At 34.7% G+C, this 17,806-nt stretch overlaps 1 protein-coding gene across 3 annotated transcripts in view; it reads right to left on the bottom strand.

Moving 5' to 3' along the window:
* Nucleotides 1–2,670: 2,670 nt before the first annotated feature.
* Nucleotides 2,671–17,806, bottom strand: part of Oga (O-GlcNAcase) — a 43,963-nt gene continuing 28,827 nt past the window's right edge. For all 3 annotated transcript variants that reach the window (XM_071585680.1, XM_071585681.1, XM_071585679.1), the window contains 5 exons: nt 8,231–8,316; nt 6,299–6,495; nt 5,774–6,035; nt 4,430–4,589; nt 2,671–4,329 (listed from right to left, as the gene is read on the bottom strand). In XM_071585680.1, the coding sequence (XP_071441781.1) occupies nt 4,199–4,329; nt 4,430–4,589; nt 5,774–6,035; nt 6,299–6,495; nt 8,231–8,316 (836 nt within the window). In that variant the 3' untranslated portion in view covers nt 2,671–4,198. The remainder of the gene's footprint in view (nt 4,330–4,429; nt 4,590–5,773; nt 6,036–6,298; nt 6,496–8,230; nt 8,317–17,806) is intronic.

Raw genomic sequence — 17,806 nt, forward strand, 5'->3', positions numbered from 1 at the left:
ACTTTCATAGAACTTGAAGGGTGTCTGGAACAGCTGAAAGCCGGTACATACAAATGGAAGTAAAGCTAACTAACCAAGAAAATCCCATTTCATTCATTCTCTTATTTTTTATATTTGATTAGCGGAAGGTTAACTTGCATAGCAAATCAAATGGTACGCAAACATCTTGTTTCAACTCGCGAAACATTGTGAAAAAGCAATAATGCGACATATTGTGTAGGGTTGTAAATATTGTTTATTTTTCGATCCTTCTGTTGTTTGGAATTAATATCAATTACCTGGCTCTAATCGTCTGTATACTTATATACATACAAACACAGATGCGTGGCTTTTATACACGTTCAAGATAACTATGAAGCCCTGGGTGTGCAGTATCTATACAAATTCATGATAACTACAAAATTCTGGTTGCGCCTTATACATAAGATTATTGATGGGAAAATACGGTAATTGATGTAGTCTCCAGCAATAAAAATAGCATACACAAACAAGAACTTAGAATAATATTGCCTAAGACTTAATAACCATTAATTAAATGGGTATATAATGCCATCCTCCATTTGGTTCTTACAACCTTTAAAAGCATTTAATATGAAGATTTCTTTAAGGTTAGTGTTAACCTTTCGACTACTCAGTTCATTGTGAAAACATGACCATCAAAATTATCTGAAAATCATATTAAGATAAAAGTGTGCATCCTGAAAGTTAGAAGAATTTGAAATTTCCTTCATCACTCATACTTACTATTACCTATGAACTATTACCCGTGTATCCTGGCTTATTGCAAGTTCAAAAGATAGGTAGCTTGAAATCATTATGATACTGTATGAAAATTATTACATCTGTGCAACTGTTTGGGCCAGCAGAAACATTTTTATTGATGTGCATACAGATGGGGGACATGGTAGGCCGCTGGGTTGAACATTCAACTATTAACTGGAGGACCAGAGTTGGATTCCCAGTTTCACCCACAGCTTTACCCAAATTATGAGATTTTTCACATGCAAGATCATCTTAGGAAACTGTGTTCGGTACACAGAAAGGAACTGGCCCCTTACCCTGCCGTGTGGATTTCACTTGCCACTGGGCTTAATAGTAATTGAGCTCTAACATCTCAAATCAACCTTCGGGTTAATAAGAGTGGTTTGGTTAGCTATACAGATATATTGACCCAATTAATGTCCATCCATACTATGCATCACAAAAATTATTCCTAGACTCATGGTCTGCTAATCTTGCTACTAGTTCAGAGAAAATTAAATTAATTTAACATGAAACCTCAATACTATATGAGGGCTGCTATCTATATTTTCACCCTATTAATGAAAAGGCATTAATTCATTGTTGTAAATGGCTTCATTATTTTCCTAAGTATTCTCCATGATAATCAATACACTTTTGCATGCACTTGAACCAATTTTCGTAACACTTTTTTCACTCCGATTGAGGTACCCCCAAAACATGGTTTTTAAATGCAACAACGGCTTCTTCAGGTGCCGAAAAACGTTGGCCACACAATGTTTCCTTGATAAAAGGGTATAAAAAGAAGTCATTTGGTGCTAAATCAGGGCTGAACGGAGGATGACCCATCAATTAAATGTTTTGACCAGTCAAATAGGTAGTTGTTTCAGCCGATCTGCAAGAGCTTGCATTGTCATGATGAAGAATGATCCTTCATTGCCGCTTCTATTTCCGTATTTCACCAAGCACTTGTGGCAAACAAATACTCATGTACCATTTAGAACTCACGGTTCTATGTTGCTCTAATGGTACGGTTGCCACATGTTCAGTTATTCCAAAAAAACAGGCAATCATTTGCTTCAACGTGCATCATGCATGAATCACTCGTCGGATTTGGCTCATCTTGGAAGACCCATATAGTGGATTGCTGTTTTGTTTCCGGCTTATACGCATAGATCCACCTGTGTAGACATTATACACAGCTTTTAATGCACTGCGATCGTATTTCTTGAGCATTTCTTTGCATCAATTGACACAACCATCTTTTTGAGCTCCCGTCAAATTATGCTGAATCGAACGCGGACAAATTTTTTTCACTGCTAAATGTTCATGCAATATCTTACTGGCGCTCGTCATACTAATCCCCAAAGATGCCTCAATCTCATGATAAGTCACATTACGATCTTCCTTTACTAGTTCTTGCACTGCATCAATGTTTTCTGGCACAACAACTGATTTGGGACGACCTTCATGACTTTCGTTGCTGAGTGAACGGTGGCCATGATGGAATTTCTTATATCAGCGTTTCACAGTGGCAAAGGATGGGGATTCATCGCCAAAAGTGGAAGTAAGTTGATCGATGTACTCCTGTCTTGATAATCCACAAGGAAAGTCATAAAAAATCATCGCACGAAAGTGTTCATGAATTAACTCCATTTCTTTGCTGAGACAAAATTTTCGAGTGACTGTAAACAAAACAAGTTATGATCGAACAACAAAATGTTTTGAAGAAAGTTTGCATTAAAAGGGCCAAACTTTCAGATGAAAACGTCAGATGGTGCCTAAAGCAGTTTTTGTCATCAAGGCTCAAAATATAAATAGCAACCTTCGTACTATAGGAAACTCTAATGCAAAGTGAGTCACCAGACAACATCGTTGACATCCTAGGAATAAGAAAAAGGCAGTATTTTTTAAATTTGTTTACTCCAATTATAAAATACGATTTTTTTCGCAGAATTTCATCATATTGGGAATTCATGCAGCATTATACATCCCATTTATGCTTGACATAATTATTTTTAACATAACAGATTGATTTCACAGCGTTCGGTTCTCTGGCCATTCTGGCGTAATTTACTCACTTGATGCTGCTGCACACACACACACTGGCCACACACACACACACATGTAGTCATTCACGCACGGATACACACACATAAAAATTGTTTAATCATTAACAGTAATTATGAAGATTCATAACAAAAACGCAGCTGATATTCACCACAACACCTAATGACAATTTACAATCTCAGGTTTCCAAGAAAATAAGCTCTTCAAAATATAGTTTTTCGTACGCCGTAACATCAAAAGTTAATAGAAAAAAGGAAACATGTTAACCAAAACGCAGTCCTGATTCAAAATGCACAAGATTATTTTTTTAAAACTAAATGTTTTACACCTTTCAAAAAGGACACAAATAGTGAAATTAATAACAAAGGCATAACTTCAGGACCACATAAACATGATTTGGGGCTACCAAGTAACTAGAGATACAAGGTATTAACCATCAAATGTTGCATTTCTGGAGAAATTGATGATTTACAACTATTATAGGTACATGCTCTAAATACAGTGTTTTGGTACTTAGATTTTCCACAGGAGGAATGAAAGGATTTAAAATACCCTTACAGAACCACCAGATTAATCATTTATCCATTCATTCATGGGACGATGAAATCCTAAATGCAAGCATAACTTGATCACTAACACATTTAACCACATAACAGAATTTTAGGCTAATAATGGCAATAGCCTCTTTAAATAAATAAAGTCAACCAACCAATGTGTCTCATCGTGGTCCTATGATAAAGCCATTTCTAAAAACTAAGCTTCATTTACAGGAGACACCAGAACCTTGGAAATGAGTTTGAGAAATATTCGCTGGGCATCCAAAGCGACTTACAACACTATTCACCAAGTATTTTCCAAGCAATCAATCACACAAGTTCAGAGTCCTACTAATGTTACCATGTCGACCATTCACACACATTTGCATGATTCAGGAAAAAAAAACAATAGCTGACTGACTAGTCTACACATATCATCCTGTTCCTTTAGATAAGTCATAGATGCACACAACTTTTTATTTACACATAAATGCTCGTATAAACAAAATTACGATCAATGCACATGCACGCCATAGGGAAAAGTAACAAATTTGAAAATAGACCATTAAAAAAACCTTCCCTGAAAGACAATGGAAAAATTATAAATCAATGTGCACTGAAGAGTAAAAAAAAAATGCTGCGAGAGAAGTAGGTCGATAGATCGTAGAGAGAGATTGAAAGAGAGAGAAAGAGAGAGAAGACAGCTCAGCTTTTACCTTGAGAGCATAAATGTCATCACTCTCAGGCAAATCTCCCACATTTAATGGCAGTGTGGTGAGTGGGTGGAATTATTTGATCATGGTGTTCTAAGGAAAGCAATTAGCCTATGGATGGGAGTGCTGATGGCCTCCTCAATATGTTCTCCCAAAGTATACCATGTCTTCCGTGGCACCTCTTCCAAGTTCAACAAAGCCAAGTTTACTGTAGAACTCTATAGTATACTTATCCCTCACACTTAATTCAGTGAAGCAGCCAAAGGACCCTGTGAAGACAAAATGCAGTGATTTAAGAGTCATTGATCATCACAGTTTAACCAACAGCTAACAGAATATTAACACACTGGATCTCGTTTAATGACTCACCATTTGCCCTCAAAGCTGCCAAAAGAATTGTGACAAGATGTTTAGCAACACTTTGGTCAAGCACAGTGTTCAATATGGAAGTGGCAATCAAGGAAGGATGCTGAGCAAGAATAACCTCGGGAACATCTCCCTTCCAATTATGAAGACCCTCAATTATCTCCTGGAAAAGAGTGTGAGGGAAAAAATATATAATAGTGGTGCTATTAATTATGATAACAGCTTACTCTATGCAGATAGGAGTGGCTTAAGTTGCTAACAATGAAAGCAACAAATTATTTTATGCAAAAAGAAGGAATCCCAATCAAAAGCAACGTAATAAAATTTAAAACAAAAACTATCAAACAGATGAATGAGATTTGATCAGTGTCAATTACAGACATGATAACAAAATCAAAGAAATATTCTCATACTACATAGATTGCCAGAAGTGAATTCACGAATCTCATCTGCCAATCTCAAATCACCTTCATTTTATAATTTTCCTTTTACAACATTTATGAGATTTAAAAATGCAACAACTTCAGAGTGTAAAAATCATTCGCCTTGACCGGGATACGAACCTGGATCCCTCAATGTCCGGTCGAGTGCTTTAGCCAGTTAAGCTATCAAGTGATCCTCTTAAACTCTGAAATTTTGATGATGAATGATTTGAATGATTTTTACACTCTGAATTTGTTGCATTGAAATCCATAATAGCAGATGACTCCGTTAAAAGTTACTGTTGCGGCATCTCCCACAGTTTCTTTGGAGATTTAAAAAGTTGAGATCAGAGAAGAAAAAATAAAGCTTTCATGCAAATCTATTTTTTAAATAGCACAATTAATGCATTCAGTGTTATATTGCCCAAAATGTTGAAAAATTGATTTTCCATCAGGCAAGGTGGAATCTCAGTGATTGTTCCCTAATACAAAGAGTCTCCCATCCTTAGTTTCCAACAATATGGGAATTTTGTAGTCTTATGCCGCATGACCACAAAAATTTTCAAAAAAAGCAAACATCACTATAAATGCATGTTGGGGTTCTACCATGAAAACCAAAATAGGTCATTTGTAAGTAAAGCTCCCTATATACATATATTCCTTTGATGTATGCATTTCCTCTATCCTAGCAACTGTTTGATAAGACTTTGGTATTTTTACATGCAAAATTATCTGTTTACATACATTTTTCATAGATTTTGTACCTGAGTTGACTACTTTTACATAGACATTTTAATTTTGGCACTGAGTCGAAAGTACCAAAGAGGTGGCCAACCATTATCATTCGACGTAGTTGAGACTGAGAGAGACCACAACGAAACAATATACAAGGGAATGCTATTGGCAAAAAGGCTAGCATACTTACCTCAACAGCAGTGAGGGTTTCTGAGTCACCCTTTTCCGGACGAGGATATTTGTCACACATTTCTGGCAACCATGCTATTTCCAGTCGCCTGTAGAATTGGCGAGCATCCAATGCTGCCACCGCATACCCAACCACACGGCCACCCATGATGGCCCTGCCAACTTGAGATGCTCTAGAGATGGCCTCCTCAAAGCAGTCATCCCCACACTCTTCAACCGCAAAACAGAACTCTGGACTTAACGTCAAAAATGCACCTACTAGCCTGAGGAAATGATGAAGGGCATGAATACTAGAAATATCTATTCTCAAAAGACAAAAAAAGAGGAATGCATAGAACTGAATCCTTAAAAGCAAAATTGCACAAGCATCATCAAAGGAAATTTAGCGACTAGCCTTTAAAAAAATAGTCTTTTCAATTATCACAGGCCAAAACATGGGTACCTCCTTACATCATATGTACATTTATTTATCAAAAGGAAATGGATAATAATATTCTATACCATCGATCAAACTACAATCACTTACTTGTCCCCAATCAGATTAGGCATATCAATAAACACACTGGAGCCATCCATTCCATCACTACATGTTCTCCTACATACATCATAAACACTGGCAGCATCTGAGGGCATGCATGGCCGAATTTTATACATTTTTCCACTGGGCATATCCGGTGCTTTGTACACAAATAAATCATTACTTGAGTCAACAGGGATGAGCCTCTATAAGAGAAGGGACAGAAGATATTTTAGCATAAGAGTTAGTGAACTAGAAACCCATATCTCAGAAACATGTACACCTTAAAAATACAAATGTTTCACCAAACAACAAAACTATGACAAAACTATGACTATTCCCATTCAAAAATATATAATTGGTGAATCCCAGAGAGAACAAAATTGTTAAAATAAATTTACAACTTGAACACAACAAATGTAGCAATGTTGGCAAAAAATTTAATTCGAATTAGGACTATACCTTATTTCATCCAAGGCATAAATAAGTTTTTTTGTTGGTTTAATGTTTCTGAATCAAGAATATTTACCTTTGTTTGTACATAGAGATGTCAACAACAACACAATTGTGAAAACATCAGAACACAGGGCATTTTAGTGAAAAAAATCAGCGCAACTAAATACTAGCCGAGTTTTCAAATACCTCCTCAACTACAGAGAGCAGACCAACTTAACCAAACAGAAACCAAGAATCATACACCATTTGGTTGGGTTTAATTGAAATGTTTAGCTTAAAAGACCAGTAACATGAAATAAAGGTTGGTCCCTTATCAGGATTGATATTTGTAAGCACGTGTTTATTTGCTTGTAATGAAATACTGATTATCATAAATACATTTGTTGATACCAAGAAAATAACTCTGAACTTTTGATGCAAAATTTGGAGGAGTGAGATTGCAATATGGGGAGAGGGAAACCAGAAATATTTTTTCATCACTCTGCATTATTTTCTCTCAAAGTCAATAATAGTTTGAACGGATGGAGAACTACATCCATTGCAATGCATATACCAGGTGTACAAGTATGAAATGCGGATTTCAGGCAACAGACGTCGCACCAATGCAGTTTGCGGTATAAAGATTTGACACTTATGCCATTTTGTTGTGCCATCAACAAGGGTCAGACACGTACGAGTGATAAATGGAAAACGTGTTTGCATAAGGTTGTTTCTATGGGTTCAATACGTCCAAATTTAAACCATATAAAGAGCATTCACGGTTAGCATTAATAGTTTGTTTTCATTTGATGAAAACTACAGCTGAATCATACCAATTACTCAAAAAAAAGGTTATTTTTCTTCATGAAAATGCTCAATCACATATGGAAAAACAGGTTCGTAACATGTTTGATGCACTCAGCTTTGAAGTTATACCCCCTGCAGCTTAATCATCAGACTTGGCTCCTTCCAAATATGACTTGTTTGCATTGATGGGTCACACACTTGCTGAGCAGCGCTTTAGTTCGCACAAAGATATGAAGAAATGGCTCTAAGAATGGTTCGTGGCAAAAGGGCAATGTTTTTACTGGCGTGGTATCCACATATTCCCCAAAAGATGAGAAAAATGTCTAACTAGCAATGGAGCATACTTGGAATAAAGCTCTTTTCATTATTCTTACAAATTTTTTTTTGGAAAAAAATCCACCTTTCACACTTGAACACCTAGCAATATACCCTCATTTTTATCATGGTTGAAAGAGATGCTCCATTCGACATAACCTGATTGAACACTGTTCTTTATTTTCCAAAAGAGTAATGTAAGATATCAAGGTTCTTATCAATTAGTTTCTGATTACAAAAAAATCCACATACCTTCCAGGGCAGACATATAGAAAAATAGCATGGCTTTATTTAACAATGTTTTTTACTGTAATTGAATTTATATTCCATCAGTCAAGATTTCCATGATTGAGATAGCAAAGCTCCTGAAACAGATTGACTTACTTGTAGGTCTGCCGTGAGCCCACCTCGGAAAACCCAGGGTTCCTGTTCACCACTCATATAAGCCTCCTTCCATCCTTTGGAAAACCCTGCAAACAAGGATTGGGTGATACATTAACATGCCATTACTCATCCAAAGGCAAGTAAAAACCTTTGCAACATTACATGTCAGTTTCAAGAAGCAACATTTACTGCTGCTTAATCCATTAACAAAATATAGAGAGAAACAACTTTTTTTATTTGCTTGATTCACCTTATTGAATGTTACTGACATGGGTAAAGCCTAGACTTTGGACTTGACCTTGTTCTTTTGTGAAATCGATTTGATAAGTAATCAAGACCTGAAACATCATTCAATGGGAAAAAGATAACCAGTCTTAGGATAAGCCACATGTTCACTATAGAAAACTAAAACATGTACAACAAAGCAACAATTTCAGAGTGTAAAAATCATTCGCCTTGACCAGGATTCGGGATGTACAACAAAGATCAGGATGGATTCCATAAAAGTTGCCGTGTACTCAGAAAGCAAAAACAAGAGATGGGCCAGATCCATAAGAAAAAACAGCGAACAACATGCATAACCTCTGCCTAATAAGAAACCTCAAAAAAAGAAAGAAGCCATTACCCTAAAATGATGAAGTGTTTCAGCATATATGCAAATTGACAATTAGACCTCAGATAGAGTAGTCCCCTCATGAAAGCACCTGACTATAAAAATGCATCAACTTCATGATTTCAGTCTGCATGGAACAATAAGAAAATGCGTCCAACTTAAGAGTCAATAAAATATTTTATTATAAAACCTATAGACACACAAAAAGTAAGTTTTGAATAGATTTGATAGAATATAACTTAGCAAAAATGTACAGACCTACCTATATTAAGATAAAATAAGCAGAATACATGCCTTCAGTTAAAAGCTTTAAAGAGTCAAAATAAAGTTACAGCTAGCAAATGCAGTTATTTTACTCTATTGCAACAAATGCATTTATCAAAATGAATACATATGCACTATATTACAAACAGAAAATCATTTAGCCAATGACACACGTCGCCTCTAGCGTATACAGCACTGAACACACACAGACTTGTATTTTTAAATGAAGGATTTTCTTCATAACTGCTTTAAATGCAACTGATCATAGTACATTTAGCTTCGGTAAAAATATTGACTTATGTAATACATAGCATACATTCCAAAGGACAGCTATTTTTGCTCACATATGTATTCCATTACACATCCATCCTGCTTTAAAACCATTGAAATCATTTCCCATTCCCTATCGTCATCTGTAATAATTATGTCCTGTAATTTATTTGAAAATAAATTGTAAAACAGTTAATATTAAATAATAAGATTGAATCAATCATTATTTATGTACATGCTAGGATGATAATTTAAATGCACAAGGCCATCCATGGTTGTTCATATGCATAGAAGTGCAAAACCACACTCATACTGTGACACATCATTGCAGACACAGGAAAGAGACAATATGAGACGCAGATGCTCCACTGATGTACTACTTTTCAACAGAGGAAAAAAGAAATCCCAGTAGCTATGAACATGCCCACAAGTATGACAGAGGGCCACACTTGTTTGCAATGAGGAAAGGGAATATGGTGTCCACCTGATGATCATAAGATAATCTCAAGTCTAGAGATCCAGACACTAGCTTTGACTCCACCAACATTCATATTATCACCACATGGAGCAAGGAAGATTCACTAATATCAATCAGAGATTGTCAACCATCCCAGCAGTTAATAATTTTGCTCCAGACATTTTGATGGTTCACTCTGTCATTCTTCTCAGTGCATTTAATGTGATAAACCATTCAATTCCCTGAGGACAATGACAGAGTTAATCTTCAAACCACCTTCAGTGAAATACTTGACTTGGAGGAAAATCCAAGATTTCATAAAGATTTTTACACCAGGTAAATACCGAATTGTTCATCCCATTAGTTCTTATAGTCAATTACGACATTATTGTTTTTCTGCTCACTAAAAACTTAATTTTCATTCCAAGTTATTTTGAGCCACACGCAGGGCTCCAACTGTTAAATTACATTATGTTAAGTTTGTTCCATTTTATTTCCCAATGCAAACATTCCCCAAATTGGTAAAATAGGCTATCCAACTTAACCTTCAGCTCTCTCTCATAACTTAAGATCACTTTCTCCACATGAATCACCCAACGAATTAATGATAACTTTAATTTCCATGTGTGTTCCTTTTCCACCTAAAATTGAAATGGAGTATAGTCCAATGCCAATTTTCACTCTATTCCAGTTATTAGGGAGTTTGATTTGCTGAATTAATATTATTTAACTTGATACTAACTTCTAAAAGCAAATATAAATAAAAAAATAATATTAGGTCTCTTAAAATTTAATCATCAACGTTTTTTATTTCCTAATCTCTTCACTAATGGGTAATTATAAATACTAACTAAACAATTTCTTCTCAAAGAAACAAGAGATTCAAATCATCACAACATCACCATATAACACCAGTTCTTCTAATGAGAAGTAGTGCATTAATTCAATAATTAAAAGAGTTACTTTAAGGGTCCTGAGGACTTAAACCATTGCTAGATGTCCTATAGAACCACTCTTACTAGCATTTCCATGCCTCCAGCAGATTTAATACTCAAGCCACCTGTATACACTACTCTGGCCCAGATGTGATGCATGACAGGTCTAAAAAAACACTTAACTCCTTCAGAAAACAGCCTGCAGGTACAATAAATTAAAAAAGACGACAAGGTTTCCGTTTTATACCCAAAAGAAGGCAATGATTAAAAAGGACACCTGACAAGGTTAAGAAGAGACTGGGACAGGTTGTTTACCTGGTTAAGTAACAGAAAGGTAATCTAATTAAGTTGCATATCAATCAGACAATGGAGAGTCACTTGGATGATTAAGTTCCAGGATACTCCCAACCACACACTCAGAGTCAAACAGGGGATTGTACTTAAGCCAAGGGAATTGATGGCCAGGATTTTATTATTACTACCATCCAAGATAACAGTGGTGATTCCTCAGACACATGTTGGGACACTCCCAAGCACAGATATGACCTTAATGTAATGCCCGGTCACCCCAGAGGTATTCACCACAAGGCTAAAGCCATGAAGGAAATGATATGGTATATGTTACTTTCACTTATTTAGCTTCATAAGTTTATTTCCCTAATACACCTACATATTTCATTATATTTAAAATTGTGGGATTAAATTGAATTGGGCTGGCATATCAAAAACGTTAAGATCATATGTAGCCTATGGATGCGTATAAGAATACATTAATGCCCTCAAGACAAATGAATGAAGAAATTTGATTTTATTTTGTTCATATATTTGGTTATTTTTTGGTGAAGCCAAATTATAAATTCAGGGTTACTGTTTAAAAAGCTTACATTTTGGGTGGCTGTTTATTTGTTTTTGCTATGATCCTAATTGCTGTAAAAATTAACATGGTGCTTGTTGCATCTTGAAAAATGTAATGATTAGGTCTTTAAAATAAATTATACAGAGTATATTTTGTATTCAATGGCACTGCAATATTAGTGTCATGAAGATAACCAGAGAAGGAAATAGAAATATCATTTTCCCTCTCTTAATTTTTACAAATTTTTCATTCAAAATGTCAATTTGGTATTATTCATTACCCAATAGAAGGTTTGCTGAAAAAATTTCTGGATCTCAGTTCTTCCCAGGTTTTCAAAAGTTAAAGGATCACTCAACACTCTGCGATGACAGATACTATATTGGATTGACTTTAAAATGTCATCAAATGTTCACCAAGCAAATATTATGCGACCATTGATTATTATTATAATAAAATTCAACCAAAACATGATTTTCATAGATGAGGGTAGAGCTCATCACTCCATACCTTGTAACAAATGACATTCATACACTCAGTATTAGTGTGTCAGGTCCTTTCCCTACATCACCACTGACTTGTCACAGAAATAGTATAATTACCAAGATTACTACATTAATTACAAAAAGTATAATTCTCTAATAACTAGAGAATTATACTTCCTGAATTAGAGAAAGGATAGCACTTTAAACTGGGGAACTTCCAGCCTGTACCTAAACCCTTACAAAATGTTACGACAATGTCCCTCTTAACATTTTAGCTAGCATATAATTTTTACATTATTATTTACACATAGGTAACTTTTCTATCTTAGCTCCTTATCCCCGAAGTCTTTTGCTCCTTTTTAATGACATAAAATCTTTTTCATTTAGCTTTCACTTCCTACTTCCTGGTTTTTCTTACTCTATCTCCATTTTAATCGGCGAGATCATTGTTTTTCATAGAATTTAGCATCATCGCTACATTATTTTTAATAAAAATTTCAGTTAAATTCAGCATTAAATATTCAATAAAACATTCTAGATACATCCTAATTTAAAACTTTTGAATGATTCAAAGATTGGAATCTACATTAAAACTGGGAGCTAATGCTTCAATTGGCAAACAAGCCATAGTAGCAACATTTACATTAGAACATAAGAACATTAACTTCAATCATAAAATTATAACATTTTCATTTCTTTACATACCAACTGTGATGAAACAGCCCTTAATAATTCACCATCATACAATTCATATTTGAACACTTCTGAAACCCAAACACCAATATTATTATGATGCCCTTCCATTATACCACAAGAATTACCAGTTTGTTAGAACCAGCATGCAAAACAAGTCACAAACAGCACACCAATTACATCAACCATGCAATAAAAACCTCAATGAAATAACACTTTAAAACCAATTTTTGGATAAGAAATATTTGTTTATTTAAATTTCATGCAAACCAATAGTGTGACATTCTGTGGCAAAATATTTAATAGCTCTCATTTGCTATCGAAGTCTATCAAACAGAAAAATAGACATGAATTGATTATAACTCATGAACCTCCCTGCTGAGCATTTTTTAAATAATTACGATCAGGATATATATCTATCCTTCCACCCCAGTTGATTGTTCATGCAAAGAGCATTAATATCTGATATATTCTCACATCAGTGTATCAGTTCCTTAAAAATGAATAAATATGACCAAAATATGCTTAAGCTTTTTCCAGAAGTAAATTTTGTATGAACACACGAAATCATGGTCAGTTCCTAAAAAAGTAAAGTAAATGTTTGGAATCAAGGGAGTACAAGTATTTAAAACCCAGGAGATTATTAATTTATAAAATTAATGTTAATCGTAATTTTAATACAAAAATACATTCCAGTGTGAGTACATTCACTATAAATGAAAATAATCTGTACATAAAATTAATTATATTCGTGAACTATATTTAACAAAAATACTTCAACAGTGAAAACTATCTTCTCAAAGCGGACAAAACGACTTCACAAACAAAAATAATTTAAAAATTACTCTAATGTAAGGAGATGAATCAAAAAATACCAATAGAGGGAGAAGGGGAGTATTTAGGCTGTAAAAAATATTAAATTGGCTAGTTGGGTCATGGAAATAGACCCTCACTCAAAATGCCTATACTTTACATAAAAGAATATTTTTCGTGATAATTTTCATACACTCGAACTCTGCTCATAAATTAAGAAGTGAATCATGTAAAGATCATTTTCAATAATTGTCGAATACACTATCCACCATTTTCAAGGTACCCCCTTACAGCCTAGCAGAGTATCATCCTTAGAAACAGACCATTTTAAAAGAGAAATGGTGGGTGCATTATGAAAGACAACTTCAGCATGAAACTATCAGACTTCCAGACTAGAGATGAGGCCGTTCCTGTCACTTAAGAGTGTGAGAGAACACAATGATTTTTGTCCTCTTTATTTTATCTTGAGTCTAATTTATAACTGTCTAATTCATCTAGTGATGAATGACCTGCCTTGGTGAATTGCAATGAATTGGCTACAGAAAACCTTAGCCTCATATTCCAATATCATTTTCCAGCTGAAGCGCTCCACTCCATTTTTGCTGGAGGTATATTTAAAGATCGGCATCAAATTACTAATTTAAGAGATGATAAGAAGATATGTCATACTACCTAATTATCTAAACTGAATCATAGTGCACCAAAGTTTTAATTACTGCAGAGCTATCAAGAGGCCAAAGTGTCTGTGCAGAGGTCAGTGATGTAAATTTTACTTTCTTGAAGATGAAAAGTTTAATTTAAAGAACATGAGATGAAATTTCTTTTAGTCTGGATGGGCTAGGTCTCAGAAACATATTGGCAATCCTCGACCAGGGTGGACCGACCCTGAACTCAGGTTTCAATGCATAAAGATTTATGTAAAATGGATCTCTTAAGCATGATCCCTTTCCATTCTTCCACAGCTCCTCAAAAATCCTACCAATAACTAATGATCAAAGTAGTAATAGAAGAATTATGCCAGACAAAGGAGCTTTCAAAATTCGGATGGAAAATTAATAAAAAGGATGGTGAGGATATTAAGAAAAGTACTGGTAAAAACTTGGATATGGAGCTTCAAGAGCTCAAAGAAACTTGGTGATTGATGATAGGCACAGGCTTTGGAGGTTTTTGAGACACACATTGGTATAAAGAAGGCTGGAAAAATTTTAATGGACAGAAAGGAAAACAAATGAAGATGTATAAGGCAGAATGGGTAGGGAGAGAGGGTTTTTGAGAGCAATCCCAATAAGGAGGGAAAGATGGATGCAGAACATATTGATTGGCAAAGGGATGTTGAAGACGGTAATAGAGAGGAAGATGCTAGGCAAGTGAGGCAGGGGAAAGAAATGGATAGCCATGTTAGAGTGAATCAAGGGAGGAAGGAAGCATGAGGAATCAAGGATAAGTTTACTGTAGTGTGGAGCGCCAGGTTTTTTCTTGTTAGACGAAGCTAAAAAATATAGGCCTGTGATCATCCAAAACCTTAAATGGTAGTAGACTACCAAAGAATAATAGACGTTGAAGAAATAAAAAAATACATCGAAATGGTTACATGGGTCTATTAGACGGCACAACTAATGGGGCTCTAAAATTCTGCATGCCTAACTCCATATTAAGGAAGACAGTGAGAGGATAAAAGTGCTTGAAAATAAGTTCTCTGACAGTGGTGAGATCCCATTCACAGGATGAAACTGAAACAACATGGAAGCAGTAGACAATTTTATCAGCAATCCTATACTTGTTTGGGAATTTATAGCTCCAGAGATTATTCCTGAAAATAATCATTCTTTAAGTTGTGAAGGAAAAAGGACACACAGCATATCACACCATATGACCCTGGATTTGGGATTATTGAGGAGTCACGTAACTCAGGTTCACAAAAGCAAGGACTAACAGTTTTTGTCCATATGACACAGAAAATATATCAAGACATTCACTGAAGTGATATAATGATAAATATGAAGGGCTAAAATCAATCCTCTTTGTAGTCTAACTTATGCAAACTGAAATTAAAAGCTTACAGCGGATGTGAATGAATGAATGAAACTAGTAAAATTTCCATGAGTACTACAAACAATAACACAATAGATTATATATATCCTGTAAACATAGAGAAAATGTTAAGATTAGGAAAAAGGGCAAATTAATGAGATCATCATGTTTCTAATACCATGATAGTCTATTACTTATAGAAAAAAACCTTATCCTATTCTATAAATAATTACCAGCATTTGAAGGGGATTTGGTGGCTCATAACTAAAATCACTTAAGAGGCATTTACCAACCATACCATGTGGCAGACAATAACAAAGTCAAAAAAATAGCACCAGACAAAAAGCATATCTTGTACTTATCTTATATTTGTACACAACTTACTCCACTACTACTCAAGAACACAGGCAAGTATAATTTTCAATAAAATATTTGGCTTCCCTGGCATGCAGTAGATATGCCTTCAAGCTGAACTGAGCCTCCCACCCCAATCAACTCAATGAAGCACAGATTAAGCTTTTATAAGTCATAAAACATGTACGCGCGAATGAGCTCTCGTTGAAAAATTATCACATGGCTTTTAATTAAAAATCAGTATCAATGGAAAGAGTATAGAATGGTGTCTACAATATAGGACCAAACTAGCTCTTTGAAAGGATTATCAAAGCAGCTACACATTTTAACTATAAACTTATGTCAACATTCCCCAATATCAAATTGCATTAAATGGATTTGTTTACTCCATTTCTGATTGCTGTTCCTGAAATGTATATGTACATATAATTCGGCCTTAAGGCTAGTTTTTCAGTTGCAAGCATCTAAAAATTAAGACATCTAACCCCTCTGCAGATGTAAAACCCTGGTGTATATTATATTTTAAATCGCAAATATTATATTGCCTTTGAGTTCCATAGACCTTGCAGTGCTGATGCCGACTCAAAAGATGAAATATTCACTCTTTCCTATGGCACTTTGGAAATACAGTAAACTCTCGATTATCCATACTAATGGATGCATGATGAAGCACTAATGATTAAAAAATAAGCATAAGTGAACCATGTGGAAACTACGGCAGAAATATAAACAGATGTATATGGAAACTCACCTTTTTCACTTTGTGTGATTAATTAGATTTTTTTTAGCAATGAAAATCATACTTTTTCCATTTTTCAACCCAAGAAGAGCGGAATCACATATGTTATAAGACACTGATTAAAATAGTTCAGCGTAGGTGGTTAATGACTTAATTGTTGCATAGTAGAAGCATACATCTGCCTGCCTTAAAGGAGAACACGGAATTCTCTGAACTAATGGAATGTGAGGGAAAATATAATGGGAAAATGCAGATAGTAAAAAAATGTTTAAATCAAAACATTAAATACTAATGACAACTTTTATTTTGGTGAAATTAAATACTTTTAAGGCAGACCAGATATTTTAAACATGTATTTTTTTAAAGGTTTACTGAAGTTTCAAAGTATTTAATCATCTTTAGCATTTTCATTTTATTGAAATTTTGTGGTGCCGGGAAGAAAACAGCACAGATAACCCACAACATGGATTATCTGCACATGGATAAGTGAGTGTTTACTGTACATACTCCTTTTAAATAATGAACTCATAATTTCAAGAGCTATGAGAAAATAGACAAAAAATGATTAAATTAATGCACCTCCTCAGATAAGCATAACATGATTTTTGTCTAAACCTTCCCCCCTTCATCATTTTTGGAGCATTTTGGTTCACCATGGCATTATATGTTGCCCACTGTTATTATGTTATGATGTAGATAATTATGAAAACCTTGCTGCCATTATATTTCCATGCCTCTCGACATATTCTGGAGGGATTCATTTTCATCTATCATTTCATCTGCTGACTAAATTTAGCAAAAAGTTTAAAATAGGTTTGCAAAAAAATATTTTATTTTTTTTCTCTTGCCAATCTTAAAAGCCAAATTCATCAAATTTCCTTTGTTATGTGAAGTGTTCCACTTGTTTTACTCCTCTTAATCTAGTTGTCTTGTTACTCAAATTTTCACCATGTTCTACAGTTCATAGTTGCCAGCACAGTAAAAACTGACTGAATTATGCCTTCTTTATAAGGAAGGAAGCAAGAATTGACTAATAAATTGGGCGGATATATACATATTTTTATGCCAA

The sequence above is a fragment of the Hetaerina americana genome, unplaced genomic scaffold, assembly GCF_022747635.1.
Source record: "Hetaerina americana unplaced genomic scaffold, ioHetAmer1.1.p SCAF_2, whole genome shotgun sequence".
Lineage (NCBI taxonomy): Eukaryota > Metazoa > Arthropoda > Insecta > Odonata > Calopterygidae > Hetaerina > Hetaerina americana.